At 48.4% G+C, this 18,696-nt stretch overlaps 1 protein-coding gene across 2 annotated transcripts; it reads left to right on the forward strand.

Annotated features, from left to right (window-relative positions):
- TSPAN16 (tetraspanin 16) lies at positions 1,242-17,552 on the forward strand. Of its 2 annotated transcripts, XM_021083873.1 has the most exons (7): positions 1,242-1,384; positions 5,753-5,950; positions 7,939-8,013; positions 9,838-9,945; positions 13,550-13,702; positions 16,678-16,756; positions 17,500-17,552. In XM_021083873.1, exons 1-7 carry the CDS (start codon positions 1,316-1,318, stop codon positions 17,550-17,552), a joined length of 735 nt encoding a protein of 244 aa, XP_020939532.1. In that variant the 5' UTR covers positions 1,242-1,315. The 2 variants fall into 2 exon arrangements, with proteins under 2 accessions (XP_020939532.1, XP_020939533.1); XM_021083874.1 differs by lacking the exon at positions 7,939-8,013.

An 18,696-nucleotide genomic window follows, 5' to 3' on the forward strand; every position in this document is an offset into this window, starting at 1 on the left:
TTTTCCCTCCCTCTTTTGCCGTCCTTCTGTCCTGCTCTTTGCCTCTGTTTTCTCCCCACCTTTGTACTCCTATTTTTGGGCCCTCAGATCCTAGTTCTGAGGCTCCTTATTTCAAATGACCTTTTAGAAAAAGATGTGGAAGGACGCACTCCTAGCATTGATGTGACCCATGGTCCAGGGAGGAGACAGTGACGCCTTCAGAAACATCTTGCTTAGTTTTACATGTTCCAAGGAGCAGGCAATTTGACAAACATTCATTCAGTTAATTCAAGTGGAAAGTATTTTCTTTCTTTAGTTGGGCCTTGGGAGTTACCGAAGATCATGAAAACCCTGAGCCCTCCAGGACCTGGCCACAGACAAGCTGCACGGAGGAGCACAGGCTTGGACCTAGATGGGGTGGAGAGAGAGAGACAGTAGGGGCTAGTGGCTGCAAGGAACTGGGCCTGGGAGCCATCAGAGCCTACAAGTACATTTTTTTGCTGTGAGATGCCCTCTGTGTCTGTGTTATCAAGAAAGGCCTAGTGATCAATGACACATGGGCTCAAGGACAGTATCTTCACTAGCTGTGGATGAGCAGACCTTGGATGGAGAAAGTACAGGCTCTCAGGTACACAGGGGTCTGAGTTCTTACCTTTGTATCACTCTGGGAACTCCAAAGCCCAGCCTTGGCTCTGCTGCCTGTGTGGCTGTGGGCAGTTACCTTGGCCTCTCTGAGCTCTGTGAAGAGGATGAACTCAGTGAGCTAAGGTGTAGGGAGGGACTTGGGGAACCTGAAGGCTTGCAGCTAGATTCCTGCTTTGTGGAACCTCTTTGTTCATTCCACAGAGGTTTCTTGAGCACCACTGTGTATCAGGCTTTGGGAACATAGCCATGGGTAGGAGAACCCAGGCCCCTGTCCACTAGGAGGTTCCAGTCTAGTGGGGGCATTAGCTACATAGTTGGTCAGTGCTGAGCACTATGCCCACAGGGCCTGGGTAGCATCAAAGGGGTACCAGGGTGGCACACCATGTCTCTTCTCCATCCTTGGTGTGACCCATTTGGAGAATGAGGAACCAGCAGGGTGCAGTTTGGGGCACCTACTTCCCTAGCACTAGGATCCTTGCTCTGGCATCTGATTGTGATGTGATAAAGGCTGATGACTGAAGAGAGGCAGCTGCTAGACCCCCTTCCATGCAGAGAAAGAGGCAATCAGGAAAGAGAGGGGGCAGAGCAGGTCAGCTTTGGTGCCCCCAAACCTCTACCATCTTGGAAAACATAGCCCAGAGGTTTAGGAAGATGCTGACTTAAATGGTCAGAGCACACCAGTCTGGCCGACATGGCTGAAGTACACACTACGTATTATTCCTTGAAGAAACTGTTATCTTTCTTCAATGGCATCATGGCTGTAAGTATGTCACAATCCGGTCCCTGGGGGCTTTGCAGCCCTTCCTCCACAGCTGGCTCCTTCAAAGACAGAAATAAGTTGATCTAATTCACTGGCATCCAGATCTGTGGTCCCTAGGGAACCAGGAGGGATGTAGGGCAGACTGACGAGGAGCAGGACGCTCTGGGACCAGGCGTCGCCTCCAACGACCCAGAGCTGCTGAAATCAGGCAGAGGAGTCCTTTATTTCTCTGCCTTCTCTGGGTCCTTTACCTTTTTTTTTTTTCCCTTTGCTTTTTAGGGCCTCATCTGCTGCATATGGAGGTTCCCAGGCTAGGGGTCAAATCAGAGCTACAGCTGACGGCCTACGCCATAGCCACAGCAACGCAGGATCTGAGCCACATCTGTGACTTACACAACAGCTCACGGCAATGCCAGAACCTTAACTCACTGAGGGAGGCCAGGGATCAAACCCAAAACCTCATAGTTCCTACTCAGATTCATTTGCGCTGCGCCAAGACGGGAACTCTGGTTCTTTACTTTTTTAAATTTTGTTTTGCATTTTTTCAGGGCCATACCTGCAGCATATGGAGGTCCTCAGGCTAGGGGGGTGGGGATTGCAGAGCCCACAGGGAGAAGAGCCCTGGCGGGATGAGGGATCATGGGATGAGGGGTTCTGGGCAGGAGGTGGAGAGAACGGAGCCTGCCTGGCAGCTGCCAGCCTACACCACAGCCATGGCAATGCCAGATCCGAGCTGTGTCTGTGACTGACGCCACAGCTCACGGCAATGCCAGATCCTTAACCCACTGAGCAAGGCCAGGGATTGAACCTGCATCCTCATGGATACTAGTCCTATCCTTAACCTACTGAGCCACCACAGGAACTCTCTGTCCTTTACATTTTTTCAAACCATTTTTTTCTTACTGTAAAAGTAACCCAAGGAGTTCCCTGGTGGCTCATTGGGTTAAGGACCTGGCATTGCTGAGGTTGTAGCACAGGCTGCAGCTGCAGCTTGGGTTTGACCCCTGGCCCGGGAACTTCCACTTGCAGCAGATGCAGCCCCCCACCTCAAAAAAAGTAATCTGAAATATTCACTGTTAAAGAAGTAGTTGCTTTCTTTTTTGTTTATTTTCCTTAACCCACTTATTGAGTCCAGGAATAGAACCAGCATCCTCATGGATACTAGTCAGGTTCTTAACCCACTGGGCCACAACGGGAACTCCAGAAGTCATTGTTTTTAATAGTAAAACAGTATGAGTAAAGGCTGCCAGGAAAGAGAAGAAAATTAAAAATCACTCCTCCTCGGAGTTCCCGTCATGGCTCAGTGATTAACGAATCCTACTAGGAACCATGAGGTTGCAGGTTCGATCCCTGGCATTACTTAGTGGGTTAAGAATCTGGCATTGCCTTGAGCTGTGGTGTAGGTCGCAGATGTGGCTCAGATCCAGAGTTGCTGTGGCTCTGGTGTAGGTTGGTGGCTACAACTCCGATTAGACCCCTAGCCTGGGAACCTCCACATGCTGCGGTGCAGCCCTAGAAATGACCCAAAAAAAAAAAAAAATCACTCCTCCTCTCCTTACCTGTGATGTACATTTTGATGGGAGTTAAACAAGATAATGCATTTAAAAGGCTTATGCCCATCATGGGAATGTGGCTCAATAAGTATCATTATATCCTTCTAGACTTTTGTCTGTACCTTTTAAAAGCAGCAAAACAAACATGGGGTTTTGTTTTGCTGCTTTTTTCCCTTTTAAAGAAATTGTTTTTCCTCTTTTCAACTTGACTATTTTTTAGAGCAGTTTTAGGTTCACAGCAAAATTGAGCAGAAGGCACAGAGATTTCCTGTATAAACCCTGCCCCCGCACACACAGCCTCCCCCATTATCGACATTCCCCAGCAGAGTACATTTGGTATAATGAAGCTACATTGATATCATTATCACCCAAAGTCCGTATTTTATCTTTTTTTTTCTTTTGTGGCCAACCCACGGCATATGGAGTTCCTGGGCCAGGGATCAGATCCGAGCCACAGTGTCAACCCAAGCCACAGCTGCGGCAATGCCAGGTCCTTAACCCACTGTACCAGGCCTGGGGGTCGAACCTGCATCCCAGTGCTCTCAAGACTGCCAATCCTGTTGCACCACAGCAGGAAATCCCCAAAGTTCATACTTTATATTAAGGTTCACTCTTGGTGTTGCCTATTCCATGGCTTTTGACAAATGTATCCACACCATTTCAGCATCAAATGAATAGTTTCACTTCCCTAAAAATCCTCTGTGCTCCACCCAACACTCCCCCCTACTCCCGGCAAACACTGACCTTTCCTCTGTCTCCATAGTTTTGTCTTTTCCAGGATGTCATATATGCGGGATCATAAACCATGCAGCCTTTAGATTGGCTGCTTCCACTCAGCAATGTGCCAATTAATTTTCCTCTACATCTTTTTTTTTTTTTCTTTTTACAGCCACACCTGTGGCATATAGAAGTTCCTGGACTAGGCGTTGAATCAGAGCTGTAGCCACCAGCCTATGCCAGGTCCTCAACTCACTGAATAAAGCAGGGATCAAACTCACATCCTCACAGACACTATGTTGGGTTCTTAACCTGCTGAGCCTCAATGGGAACTCCCTCCTCTATGTCTTTTCGTAGTTTGATAGCTCATTCCCTTTTTTTTTTTTTTTTTGGTCTTTTTTAGAGCCACACCTGCTGCATGTGGAAGTTCCCGGGCTAGGGGTTGAATCAGCTGCAGCTGCCGGCTTACCCCGCAGCTACAGCAATTTGGGGATCCGAGCCACATCTGTGACCTATACTGCAGCTCGTGGCAACGCCAGATTCTTAATTGACTGAGCGAGGCCAGGGATCATACCTGAATCCTCAAGGATAATAGTCGGATTCGCTACCACTGAGCCACAATGGGAACTCGACTCAATCTTTTTAGTGCCACTGTTCCATTGTTTGGATGTATCACAATTTATCTATCAAGTCACATGCCGAAGGCCATCTTGGTTTCGTCCAAATTTTGGCAATGATGGATAAAGCTGTTAAAAGCATCCATGTACAGGTTTTCATGTGAACATAAGTTTTCAACTCTGTTAGATAAAAGCCAACAACCATGCTTGATGACAATCTACTTTTTTTAAAATTTTAGGCCTTAACATCTTTACGAATCAATAAACATTCTCCTATAACAGGGGTCAGCAAAGTGCAGTCTTGAAGATTGATAGATAGATGAATGATAGGTAGATAACATTTATTTGCAAATAAAATAAATTCATTTATGGATTGTGCATGGCTGCTTACACTAGCTGAGTCATTTCAACTGAGACTAAAAGGCCTGCAATGCTCACAATATTAGGGACTTTTCCAAAAAAATTTGCCACTCCCTCTCCCAAAGCATTATTTTAAAATACATGGAGTTCCTACTGTGGCTCAGTGGTTAAAGAATCCGACTAGGAACCATGAGGATGTGGGTTCAATCCCTGGCCTTGCTCAGTGGGTTAAGGATCCGGCGTTGCCGTGAGCTGTGGTGTAGGTCGCAGACGTGGCTCGGATCCCTCGTTGCTGTGGCTGTGGTGTAGGCCAGAGGCTACCGCTCTGATTGGACCCCTAGCCTGGGAACCTCCATATGCCTCGGGTCAGCCCTGGAAAAGACAAAAAGTTAAAAAAAAAAAAAAAAAGTTAAAATATGTGTCTAGGTTTCTATTGCATGGCTGTAGCATGATTTACCTATTCAATTTGTATTATTGATTGCTTCAATTACTTCCTTTTTTTTTTTTTGTCTTTTGTTTTTTTAGGGCCGAACCCACAGCGTATGGAGGTTCCCAGGCTAGAGGTCTAATCGGAGCTACAGATGCTGATCTAACCATAGCCACAGGAATGCGGGATCCAAGCCACATCTGCAACCTACACCAAAGCTTACGGCAATGCCAGATCCTTAACCCACTGAGTGAATTCAAGGATCGAACCTGAAACCTCATGATTACTATTTGGGTTAGTTAACCACTGAGCCATGACAGGAACTCCAGTTTCCAATACTTTGTCCTTAATGAGCATCCCTGCACATCCTGGTTCTGAGGTACTATTTTCGGAGTATGAAATATGAGACTATTTCCCTAGATTGAATGTCTAGAAATGGAATTTCTAGGTAAAATGTTTTACTATAAAAAACTTTGAAGTTTTAAATATAAATTGTAAAATGACACCCCTCCCCCCAAAAAAGGCTATTGCCTGGCAGCAATGTATGAGAATGTTTCTCCACATCCTCACCAACTTTGGGTATTAACATTTTAAAAAATTATTTTGCTGATTTTATTGGCCTTTGTTCCTGGAGAGAGTTCTATTTGTATACACCTAACAGATAGCTTTTCCTTGTCTGTTTTCTGTTCTGAAGCTCTCTGGCATGATCCTCATCAGTCTGGGCATCTATGTCAATTTCAGAGGCGCTGTCCTGACCAGAGTCCTTGGGCTGTCCTCGGCATACCTGCTTCAGGTTGGCTATCTGTGCCTGGGAATGGGCTGCATCACATTGCTGCTTGGCTTTGCTGGGTGGCATGGGGCAATCAAAGAAAACAGAAGCACTCTCTTGTTTGTAAGTTGGATCTGAACACAGATCCCAAAACTCCCCCATAATGTCTGAATCCTTCCTTGCACGTGTTGCAAACTCCTTTGATTGATGTTTCCTGTTTTATAGTGTTTATGATGTTTTATTTGATGGCATCAGACTCACTCCTTTATGATGTGTCTCATTTAGAACTCCTCTTCGGAGTTCCCCATTGTGGATCAGCAGGTTAAGAACCCATGAGGATTCAGGTTCGATCCCTGGCCTTGCTCAGTGGGTCATGGATCTGGCATTGCCGCAAGCTTCGGCCTAGGATGGAGATGCAGATCTGATCTGGGCTTGCTGTGGCTGTGGCATAGGCTGGCAGCTGCAGCTCCGATTCGACCCCTCGTCTGGTAACTTCCATGTGCCACACGTGTGGCCCTAGCCAAACAAACAAAGCAAAAACAAACCAAAAAAACCTCCCGCAACTTCAATTCCTCCAGCAATTTTAATTTGGGGTTTACCCCAACAACAAAGCACCCACCCTCAATGTCCTCCTCACTCAATTTCCGTTTCCAACATCTCATGTTTTCTTTCTTTCCATTCTTTCTTTTTTAATGGGGCACACCTGCAGGGTTTAGAAATTCCCAGGCTAGGGATCAAATCGGAGCTGCAGCTGCCAGCCTACACACCACAGCAATGTGGGATCTAAGCCACAGCTCACGGCAACGCTGGATCCTTAACCCACTGGGCGAGGCCAGGGATCGAACCCACGGCTTTGTTGTGGCTCGTCAGGTTCGCTAACCGCTGAGCCATGGGCCTGCGAGGTGAGATCCTTTTGATGGTGTTGGGAGCCAAGAACTGTGTCTTGCGCTTACTCAGGTGCTCACGGCCGCCCTCTAGCGGTCGTGGAGGAACAGAGCTTGGGGCGACCAGGCTGGAGAGACTGCTGGTCCAGGTGGGAGATGGAGAGGGCTGGACCCGGTGGGGCCGGGGAGGGGGTGAGAAGTGGACAGATTCGGCATAGATTCTGCAGACGAAGTCAATAGGACTTGCCAACGCCTGGATATCTGTCCTCTTGACACCTCAGTCACCCAGAGGTTGGGAAATTTTAATAGGAATATGAATCCTCACCATCTGATACAGAAGCCACTTTTCTAGGATCTCACAACTGCCCCCATGTTTGTCCCTGTGGCCTGTGGGGACCCCTGGCGTGTACCCACTGTGCTTTCCTGCCTCTCTGTGTCAAGGCCAGATAAGCCCAGCCATCGACAAGTCTGGCGACCCAAAGCCTAAATTATCAATGATTTTAATAATGATAATATTAATAGACACAGATGGAAAGAGATGAAAGGGGAGCCAGGAGCTGATCTTTCTTTGACACCCCCTCCAAGTCTGGCTTCTAGAAGCTCCACTTGGGCTGGTCCCACCCCCACATTGTACAGATGGGAAAACTGAGGCCTAGCAAAAGAAGCCAGCTTCTCCCTGATGGGAAACTTGAAGAGCTCCACTTTGCTTACAGTATTTCCCACAGTTTCCCATCGTGCATGTGAATTTTATGGGGAACATGAGGCAACGTATGTTGATATTTTCCCCCTGGCACCCACCGACCTGACATCTGGCATCTCTGCTCCAGCCCTGCCCCCCCCACCCCAGTTTGCATGTTTGAAGTTTCTTGGCCCAGCCTCTCTTCCTCCCTCCTGCGTCTGTTCCATCCCCACACTGTGCCTCCACTGGCCCCAGCTGTTTGCACATACAGCCAGAGGTCCCCTGTCAGAGCTCCCGGACTCCCAGAAAAGTGCTGGGCACGAAATGGGGCTTCAGCTAGCAGCTCTTAAGAATACCCACTGCCAGCATCCTGGGCAACATTCAGGAAAGTGACACATGGAAGAAATAAAATACCTCTACCCCCCACCCCGCCCCGACCAGACGTGGGGTCTTTCAAACTGGAGAGGCCACGGTGGCTTGGGGGTGGGATGGAAGGACTCCAGAGTCCTCTCCACTGCCCTCCCTGCCCCCCTCCCCGTGTCTTCTAGTGTTTCTTGTTCATGGTCATCATTTTCATCGTGGAAATCACGGTCGCTACAGTGGTCCTTGCCTTCTTCTCTATTGTAAGTACAGGGAAGATTCACTTTGCATGAGAAATAAACAGCATCGGTAGAGGCCCTGCCCCTCCCCCAGGCACCCACGTTTGGCGCCTTACCGGAATCCGGTGATGGAGGGAGACTTGGCCCCCCAAAGATGAGGTGAAAAGCCTCAGCCATCTTCTCAAAGGCTCTCCTCTAGACTTGCTGAGTTAATCTGACCATCTCTCCCGCATTTGGGGTGAGGCTGAGGACAATTTGTAAAAGCTGCTGGGGTTTTGAAAGGTGTTCAAAATAGAGGGCAATTTAGCAAAATCCGTTAAAATGACAAAGCAGGGACACTTTGACCAACTGTCTGGTCTCTAGGCATTTTCCAAGGAGCTGCCTGTTTGCGCGCAGGGTGACACGCATACCAGGGTGTGCAAAAGATCGCTGAGGGCATAGTGAGCATGGGGGGAGGGGCTTAATTTGTAATAATCCACACAAGTGATCCCTATGTAGCTGTAAAGAAAGAGGCTCTAGAAGTTCCCCTGGTGGCTCAGTAGTAACAGACTCTACTGGTATCCATGAGGAGGCGTGTTCCATCCCTGGCCTCGCTCAGTGGGTTAAGGATCTGGTGTTGCCCACAGCTGTGGTGTAGGTTGCAGACGAGGCTCGGATCCCGCGTTGCTGTGGCTCTGGTGTAGGCCTGCAGCTGCAGCTCCGATTTGACCCCTAGCCTGGGAACTTCCATATGCTGAGGGGTATGGCCCTAGGGGAAAAAAAAAAAAAAAGGAGGCTCTATATGCAGGAGATGGCATATTCTCCAGGATGTAGTGCTGTTCTGGTTTGCGTCCCCCAGAGGCCCACCCTGAGACAAGAATTTGAAGGCTCTATGTTTACTTGAGAGGTAATTCCAAGAAGTACCTGTAGGGGACAGGGGCAGTGAGGCAAGAAAAGGAATGTGGCCTATAAAACTGGAGACAACTGGGCTCAGTCCTGCCGGGGAACTCTGGGACTCAGCGAAGAGCTGCAGTATTGATCCACCGGCTCCCTAGAGTCATTGCTTGAGGGCTGCTCTCAGGGCGCATGCGCGCTGAGTGGCCGCAGGGAGAACTCGCGTTGCCCGCAGCGGCTTCCCAGGTGCGGAAATGACAGAAGCCACCGGGATTGGAGCAGGGCACCGAGAGCCACCGATGTGCTTGTTGCAATCAGCCGGATGCCCGAACAATGAGAGTAGAATAAAGCAGGGAGAACAGTGATGAGAATATACTTTGCTTTGACACACATAGCATATCCCTTTTGGGACCCTGGAAACAGTAACAGTCGTGGCGGTGGTGGAGTGGGAGTAACTTGTCTGCTGGAAGAAAAAGATGGGAGGGAGACTTTTCTCGGTCTACCCTTCTGTGCTTTGTGAATTTTGAACCATGTGACTATTTCACCTCTTTGGGGATTTTTTTTTTTTTTTTTTTAATTTAGAATCTTTATTTAAAAAATAGAAAATTAAAGTTGCCCCTTTTGAGCAGAGAGAGCTTCAGTCGCTAAATTTGATATTCAAGTCTCTAATCGAGTTGCAGCCAAATCCGGGGCGTAGCAGGTGTGTGGGCGATTCAAAAGAGCAGATGATTCAAATTCATTTGTCAGGACGGGTACAGCCAGATGCGCGGGACTCGAGACCCACGCTCTTCCCTGTGTCCCTTTCTCTCGGGGGCGATGGGAGCTTGAGTTCATCCTTCTCCAGCGCAGACCCACGGCTGGGGGAGGGGCCACGTAGGGAGCAGAAGGGAAGCGCCCATCTCCCCCCTGAGTCTCACTTCACCAAAGGCGACCCTCTCTGGTTCTGTGCTCACCGCTTCCTGTTTCATCTTTGAGGTTCAAGAAGTATCCTTGGAGCACAACTTTGCGACTCTGAGGAAGAATTACAGAGGTTACAACGAGCCAGATGACTATTCCATGGAATGGAATTTGGTCATGGAGAAGGTGAAATTCACTTTTTTTTTTTTTTTTTTTTTTTTGTATTTTTAAAGGCTGCAACCATGGCATATGGAAGTTCCCAGGCCAGGGGTCAAATCAGAGCTACAGCTGCCAGCCTATGCCACAGCCACAGCAATGCAGGATCTGAGCCATGTCTGAGACCTACACCACAGCCCCCCAGATCCTTAACCCACTGAGTGAGGCCAAGGATTAAACCCAAGTCCTCATGGATACTAGTTGGATTCATTTCCCCTGAGCCACAGCTGAAACTCCTATGGTTTGTTGTTTTGTTTTGTTTTTAAATGGTGGTAAAATATATATAAGCATAAATTTACCATCTCAACCATTTTTAAGTGTCCAGTTTGGTGACATTAGCCTATTCACATGATTGTACAACCATCATCACCCTCCATCTCCAGAACTCTGTCTCCATTAAATATTCAGACTCCTTTCCCCCTCCCCCATCTCCTGGGACCCACCCTCCTACATTCTACCATTTTCTAAAAATTTGACTCCTCTAGGAACCTCATATAAGTGGAACCATAGAATGTTTGTCTTTTTGTGCCTGGCTTATTTCACTTAGCAAAATGCCCTGAAGATTCACCCATGTTGTAACAGGTGTCAGAATTTCCTTTTTTTGGCGGGGGCGGAGCGGGGGCCGCATGGCATGTGAAATTTCCCAGGACCAGAGACTGAACCTACGCCACAGCAGTGACCCAAGCCACTGTAGTAACACCACCAGATCCTTAACCCACTGTGTGCCACAGAAGAACTCTGAATCTATTTCTTTTCTTTTCTTTTGTCTTTTTGTCTTTTTTAGGGCTACACCTGCGGCATATGGATGTTCCCAGGCTAGGGGTATAATAAGAGCTGTAGCCGCCGGCCTACACCACAGCCACAGCAACACCAGATCCAAGCTGAGCCTGGGACCTACACCACAGGTCATGGCAATGCTGGATCCTTAACCCACTGAGTGAGGCCAGGAATCAAACCCTCAACCTCATGGTTCCTAGTCAGATTCGTTAACCACTGAGCCACTATGGGAACTGCTGAATCTATTTCTTTTTAGGGCCGAATAATATTCCATTGTATGGATGGGCCACATTTTATTTATCTATTTCTCTATCAATGGACACTCAGGTTGCTTCCATCTTTTAGCTATTGTGAATAATGCTGCTGTGAACCTGGGTGTACAAATATCTCTTAGACTCCCAGTTTTCAGTTCATTTAGGTATATACCCAAATGGAACTGCTGGATCATCTGATAATTCTACATTTAATTTTTTGAGGAATTTCCACGGTCTTTTCCACTGCAGCTATACCATTTTACATTCCCATCAGCAATGAATGCTCAAGGGTTCCAGTTTTTCCACATCCTTGCTAACACTTGTTATTTTCTGTTTTTTTGTTTGTTTGTTTGTTTAGTTTCTTTGGCCATGCTTGTGGCATGTGGAAATTCTTAGGCCAGGGATCAAACCCAAGCCACAGAAGCAACCTTGGCCGCTGTAGTGAAAATGTCAGATACTTAGGAGTTCCCGTCGTGGCTCAGTGGTTAACGAATCCGACTAGGAACCATGAGGTTGTGGGTTCGATCCCTGGCCTTGCTCAGTGGGTTAAGGATCCGGCGTTGCCGTGAGCTGTGGTGTAGGTCGCAGACGAGGCTTGGATCCCGAGTTGCTGTGGCTCTGGCGTAGGCTGGCGGCTACGGCTCTGATTAGATCCCTAGCCTGGGAACCTCCATATGCCACAGGAGCGGCCCTAGAAATGGCAAAAAGACAAAAAAAAAAAAAAAAAAAAGTCAGATACTTAACCTACTGCGCCACAAGGACACTCCTGTTTTTGTGGGGTTTTTTTGGTTTTTGTTTTTTGTTTTTTTTGTCTTTTTGCCTTTTCTAGGGCCGCTCCTTTGGCATATGGAGGTTCCCAGGCTAGGGGTCTAATCAGAGCCGTAGCCGCCAGCCTACACCACAGCCACAGCAATTCAGGATCCAAGCCGCATCTGCAACCTACACCACAGCTCACGGCAACGCCGGATCCTTAACCCACTGAGCAAGGCCAGGGATCAAACCCGCAACCTCATGCTTCCTAGTCGGATTCGTTAACCACTGCACCATGATGGGAACTCCTGTTTTTGTGTTTTGATAGTGCCATCCTTATGGGTGTGAAGTGGTGAGACTTATATCTTGAGTCTTGGTGTTTTTAAGGAGCAGGACTGCCACCATTTGTCATCTAAGCTCTCAAGGCAGGTGGTTGAGAAGGGTCTCTGAGGCAAGTGTGTGGAATGGAAAAAGCCTATGCCTGTTTCTAGGAGTGTTTTCCATCTGAGTCTGGGGCCCAAGAACTGCTATGTGGTCAAGTTCAGGCTTGGGAGGGACCACATGATGGGTAGGGGACTTGCCTTTATCCCTCTTTTGGTTTCTGAAGCCTGAGATGGTAGAAAATATCTATCTTTCATTCATTTGTGGAAGGGTTAGTCCTTCCACAAATCTTTTTTTCTCTTTCTCTCTTTTATTTTTAGGGTCACACCTATGGCATATGGAAGTTCCCAGGCTAGGGGTCTCATTGGAGCTGCAGCTGCTGACCTCCACCACAGCCTCAGCAACACAGGATCTGAGCCACATCTGCAACCCACACCACAGCTTGTGGCAATGCTGGATCCTTAACCCACTGAGTGAGGCCAGGGATCGAACCCTCATCCTCATGGATACTAGTCAGACTCTTAACCTGCTAAGCCACAATGGGAACTCCTTTCCACCAATCTTTATTGAACACCTACTCTGTGCTGGACACTGTTCAGGAGTCTGAGGACAAAGCAGGCCACAAAAGAAAAATTCTTGCCCTGTGTTACTGACATTTGAGGGGAGGAGGAGAAGAAACAGCTAAGTAAATATTGGTGGCCGGGTAGAAAGTACTATGAAGAAAAGCAAGGCAGGGAAAGAGCAGAGAGGGGATTTCATTTACTCATAGAAACTATTTGTCACCTATTTTCAGCACATTTTAGTGGGATGGGCTGTCCTAGCCCTTTTGTAGTTAGTTGAAGATTATGTGATGAGTTCTGGCAATGAGCTGTGAGGAGAAGTGATATGAGTCATTTCTGAGCCAAATTATTTAATCGCCAATGCAGGGCCCTCTGGACCTTTGCTTCCTTCTACCACAGTAGTGAAATCATCTGGATGGTGGTTGCTTCACCAGCCTGAGTCCCCGAGAAACTTCTCTTCTTTTTTTTTTTTTTTCCTTTTAGGGTCGCACCCGCGGCATATGGAGGTTTCCAGGCTAGGGGTCCAATCGGAGCTGTAGCTGCCAGCCTACACCAGAGCCATAGCAACATGGGATCCAAGCCGCATCTACACCTACACCACAGCTCATGGCAACGCCGGATCCTTAACCCACTGAGTGAGGCCAGGGATCGAACCTCATGGTTCTTAGTCGGATTCGTTAACCACTGAGCCACGATGGGAACTCCCGAGAGACTTTAATAAATGGAGTTCCCGGAGTTCCCATGGTGGCGCAGTGGTTAACGAATCTGTGACATGGTGACAGTGATTTCTATTGCTTTTATTATTTTGATATTTGAAAGGGAGTCTTCAAGTGCTTATTCTCCCCTCGGCAGCTAAAGCGCTGTGGAGTGAAGAACTACACAGATTTTTCCGGTTCCTCCTTTGAAAGGACGACTGGCCACACCTACCCCAGGGGCTGCTGTAAGTCCATCGGGACCATGGCCTGTGATGGGCGCAATGTGTCCACAAATGTCATCCACCAGGAGGTACCTTGGCATTTCTTTTTCCTTTTAAGGGCCGCACCCATGGCATAGGGAAGTTCCCAGGCTAGGGGTCAAATCAGAGCAGCAGCTGCTGACCTATGCCACAGCCACAGCAGCATGGGATCCAATCTGCATCTGTGACCTATGCCACACCTTGCGGCCATGCCAGATCCTTAACCCCCTGAACAAGGCCAGGGATCAAACCTGAGTCCTTATGGATACTAGTCGGGTTCTTAACCCACTGAGCCACACAGGGAACTCTTAAGTTGGAATTTTGATGGGTGCCACCTAGGTAGACTCCAAGGGCCAGTGACTTGAATAAAGATTGCGTTTTCGCGGGAACCCCCGTAATGACCAAAATTTCAACTCCTTTCGTCCACACAGCCTAGGGTTACCATCCCCATTTCACAGATGGGGAGACTGAGGCTCGGGGAGAGGAGAGGGGGCAGTTCAAGGTCATGTGGCTTCAGTAAAGCTGGGATGTGGATCCGAGTTGACCTGTGTCTGTTGCTTGGGCCACCCTGCCTACCTCACAGAGAAATTAAGCAGCAGCAGTAGTGATGGAAAATGATCGTTCTTTTTTTTTTTTTTTTTTTTTGTCTTTTTGCTATTTCTTGGGCCGCTCCCGCGGCATATGGAGTTTCCCAGGCTAGGGGTCCAATCGGAGCTGTAGCCATCGGCCTACGCCAGAGCCACAGCAACGCGGGATCCAGCCGCGTCTGCAACCTACACCACAGCTCACGGCAACGCCGGATCGTTAACCCACTGAGCAAGGGCAGGGACCGAACCCGCAACCTCATGGCTCCTAGTCGGATTCGTTAACCACTGCGCCATGACGGGAACTCCAAAATGATCGTTCTGATGATAGTGACACATAGTGATGTCACATGACTGAGCACTCTCTCTGTGAATTCAGTCCCTATTGCACCCCTCGAGGGGAGCACTTCCTTCCTTTCTCCCTAAAGGAGACTGAGGCACAGAGAGGTTCATGAAGCCAGGGAGTGGGGACTGGGCTTCAAACCCCAGCCCTACCTTCCCCACCCCTAACTTCTGCTGTAGGCAAATGAACACAAGGGTCTTCCCTGAGGGAAGAAATAAGAGTCATTCTTAATTCATCCTGAATTTTTTCTTTTTTGTCTTTTGTAGGGCTGCACCTGTGGCATATGGAGGTTCCCAGGCTAGGGTCTAATCAGAGCTGTTGCCTCAGGCCTACACCACAGCCACAGCAATGAGGGATCCGAGCTTCATCTGCAACCTACACCACAGCTCAGGGCAATGCCGGATCCTTAACCCACTGAGCAAGCCCAGGGATCGAATCCGCAGCCTCATGGTTCCTAGTCAGTTTCATTAACCACTGAGCCACCACGGGAACTCCCCATCCTGAATGTTTCCTGCTGGGTGCCAGACCCCAGGACGATTGGCCAGAGTGAGAGGCCAGGGCCTCAGAGACAGGCATGAGCCACACACCGGCCTACTGTGCCTTGCACGGGCTGCATGCCACCTTCTGTCCTCCTCTCCTCCCACTCACCCACTCAATCCTTCTACTCCAGCCACACTGGTCTCTCACTGCTACACAAATATGCCAGACCCATGGTTGTCTCAGGGCCTTTGCACAGGCTGCTCCTTTTGCCTGGAATGCTCTTCCCCTAAATGTTTTCCTACCTCACCTCTCTCAAGTCTCTGCATGGTTGTCACTTCCTTAGTGAGGCTGTCCCTGACCTCCTATCCATAAGAGGAGGCCCCCTTCTTCACCACCACACTCCATCTCCTTACCCTGCTTTAGTGCCTGGCCAGCATTTAATCACCACCTCATAATGGGATTTCTGTAGTTGCTTATTGCATTTTTCTAACTCAGCTGTCAGCCCACCAAGGCAGAAAGGTATCTTTTGTACATGTCTGGGTTCCCAGAACCCACTTCAGTGCCCAGCACACAATGGGCAAATGCCTATTGAGTGAGTTCTCACTGTGGCTCAGTGGGTTAAGAATCCCACTATTATCCATGAGAATGCAGGTTCGATCCCTGGCCTCATTCATTGGGTTAAGGATCCGGCGTTGCTATGAGCTGTGGTGTAGGTCACAGACTTGGCTCAGATCCTGTGTTGCTGTGGCTGTGGTGTAGGCCGGCAGCTACAGCTCTGATTCGACCCCTAACCTAGGAATTTCCATATGCCACAGGTATGGCCCTAAAAAGCAAATAATAATGATAGTAAATGCCTATTGAATGCAAGTGGGCACTGAACCCTTTGGGCTCAAGGCAATTCAAGCTTCCAGAAGAAAGGGGAGCATCTCAGTGACAGCAGGAAGGGAAGTGGAGGTCCCATCATCTGCAGTAGCTGGCTGTTCTGCCCCCTCCCTGTATCTGGTCTCTTAATCTCGCTGAACCTCAGTTTTCACCTATAAAACCGAGAAAAGGCTAGTACCCACCTTATGGGGGTTATGGTGAGAAAATACAAGTAAATGGCTGAGAAGGTCCTGGACACACATTAGCCCTTCTGTTCCTATGTAAAAAGCATTCAGAAATAACTAACAGTTCCCTGAATGCTGGCTATGTCAGGCCACTGCTGTGTATTTCTCTTCATGCTCACAAAAATCTTGTGAGGTAGATCCTATTGGGCCCATTTACAGTTGAGGAAACTGAGGCACAGAGAAGTGTAGTGATTTCTCCAAGGTCACACAGCTAGCAGTAACTTGGGACATCTGGTCATACTCTTAATCACCACACTTGTATGTCAGCACAAATGGATACTAGGGAGTAAGTGGTATGTTCTAGAGTGGGGTGAGGGCATGAAGAGGCAAAAGAACATGTTGGAGCTGGCGGACAGTCAGGCAAGAAAGAGCCAAGGTCTTTGTGGCTGTGCCCCTTTCTCCTCCCTGAATCTGAGAGGAGCATTGGTGGCCCAAATGGTGGGGATTTATAGGGATTTGGAATCCATGAATCCCTAACCAGGTTCTTCCGGCTTCAATGTTTGTATCTGCAGGGCTGTTTCCCTAAGCTCCTGAAAATAACCAAGACTCACAGCATCAAACTGAGTGGGGCCTCTCTGGGGGCTGCAGTGGGGCCTCCTGGGACACACCAAGCTCTTTTATTGAACACCAACTGTGTGCCAAGCACTGATCAGGACACTGGGGACACAGCAGTGACAAAAGACAAAAATCCCTGACATGGTGGAGCTGACATTTAATGCAGAGGATGGACGATCATTTCAGTTAAAGATACCTGTTGGGGAGTTCCCTCTGTGGCGCAACAGGATTGGCAGCGTCTCTGGAGCTGTGAGACACAGGTTTGATCCCCTGCTGGGCACAGTGGGTTAAGGATCTGGCGTGGCCACAGCTTCGGCTTAGGTCACAACCATGGCTTGGATCTGACCCCTAGCCTGAGAACTGTATATGTGGCAGGGCTGCCAAAAAAGGAAACAAACAAACAAACAAAAAAGATACCTGCTGGGAGGAGTTCCCTGGTGGCACAGCGGTTAAGGGGTTCAGGATCTGGCATTGTCACTGCTGTGGCTCTGATTAAGGCTGTGACTAGGGTTTGCTCCCTGGCCTGAGAACTTCCATAGGCAGCGGGCATGGACAAAAACAAACACAAACAAATAAACAAAGGACCTCCGCCTTCTACCCTGAAATTGATTGTGTTAACAAGTCCACCTTATCTCCACCTTGGCCCTGAGGATACTTCTGCTGTTTGTCAAACCCCATTCCGACCTTTTTGGAACCGGATGTTCCCCCTCTCCTGGCATCAAATTTGCTTGGATTCCAGAGATCCTTCAAATTGGTTCAGTGTTTCTTTCTTTCCCCATTTCAGCTGCCAGGAGTTCTTGCCACCGTGCTGCTGTTCATCAAGCTGGGCTGACAGACGTGGGGAGAACAGGACCCCCAGGGCCTGGCTGGCTGCTGGAGCTGTGGTCTCAATTTGCTTCTCTATGGAACTCACTGCTTCTGGAAGGGAGATAGATAATAAAAGATTTGGGAAATCTCCTCTCATCCAGACTCCCTTTTTCTTCATTTTATTTTTCATGCCGGCTGTCAATGATTTTATTTTATTTTATATTTAATTTTTTTATTATTATTTTTTTCTTTCTTGGCCATATCCACCAAAAGCATATGGAAGTCAGGGATCAAATCTGAGCCGCAGCTGTGACCGACCTATGCCACAGCTGCTGCAATGTCAGGTCCTTTACCCACTGTGCCACAGCAGGGGCTCCCTGCTGATTTTAATTCTAAGTACCTGAATGGGATGACATGCTTTCCTTCTCATTAATCTGTCCTGTTTGGGAGTTCCCATTTTGGCACAGGGGAAATGAATCTGATTAGCATCCATGAGGATGCAGGTTCGATCCCTGGCCTCGCTCAGTGGGTGGGGGATCCAACGTTGACATGAGCTGTGGTGTGGGTTGCAGATGCAGCTCAGATACCACATTGCTGTGGTTGTGGTGTAGGCAGGCAGCTGCAACTCCGATTTGACCCCTAGCCTGGGAACCTCCATATGCCACAGGTGTGGCCCTAAAAAGCAAATAAATAAATAAAAAGAAAATAAACTGTACTGCTTTATAAATTATTTTGTGAAAAAATTTAAATGTTCACAAGAAAACAAGTTCCTATTTTGGCTCAGCCAGTTAGGGACCTGACAGGTATCTATATGGATGTGGGTTCTATCCCTGACCTCCCTCAGGGGATTAAGCATCTGGCACTGATGCAAGCTGCAGCATAAGATCACAGATGTGGCTCAGATCTGGCGTTGCTGTGGCTGTGGTGTAGGCCAGTAGCTGCAGCTCTGATTTGACCCCTAGCCTGGGAACTTCCATATGCCGCAGGTGTGGCCCTAAAAAGACAAAAAAAAGAGAGAGAGAGACCCTCTAGCGAGCTCCCTCTCTCTTGCCACCAGTGAGAGAACACCGAAAAAACAGCTATCTATGAGCCAAGAAACCAGTCCTCACCAGACACTGAAGCTGCCTGTGCTTTGATCTTGAACTTCCCAGCCTGCAGAACTATGAGAA

This window comes from Sus scrofa, chromosome 2 (genome assembly GCF_000003025.6).
Source record: "Sus scrofa isolate TJ Tabasco breed Duroc chromosome 2, Sscrofa11.1, whole genome shotgun sequence".
NCBI lineage: Eukaryota > Metazoa > Chordata > Mammalia > Artiodactyla > Suidae > Sus > Sus scrofa.

Excerpts from the sequence above, each read along its gene's own strand:
- TSPAN16 (XM_021083873.1), top strand. The coding sequence starts at position 1,316 with ATGGCTGAAGTACACACTACGTATTATTCCTTGAAGAAACTGTTATCT. Across the intron at positions 9,946-13,549 it reads GGAATTTGGTCATGGAGAAG|CTAAAGCGCTGTGGAGTGAA; the intron begins GTGAAATTCACT and ends TCCCCTCGGCAG. Across the intron at positions 13,703-16,677 it reads CAAATGTCATCCACCAGGAG|GGCTGTTTCCCTAAGCTCCT; the intron begins GTACCTTGGCAT and ends TTGTATCTGCAG.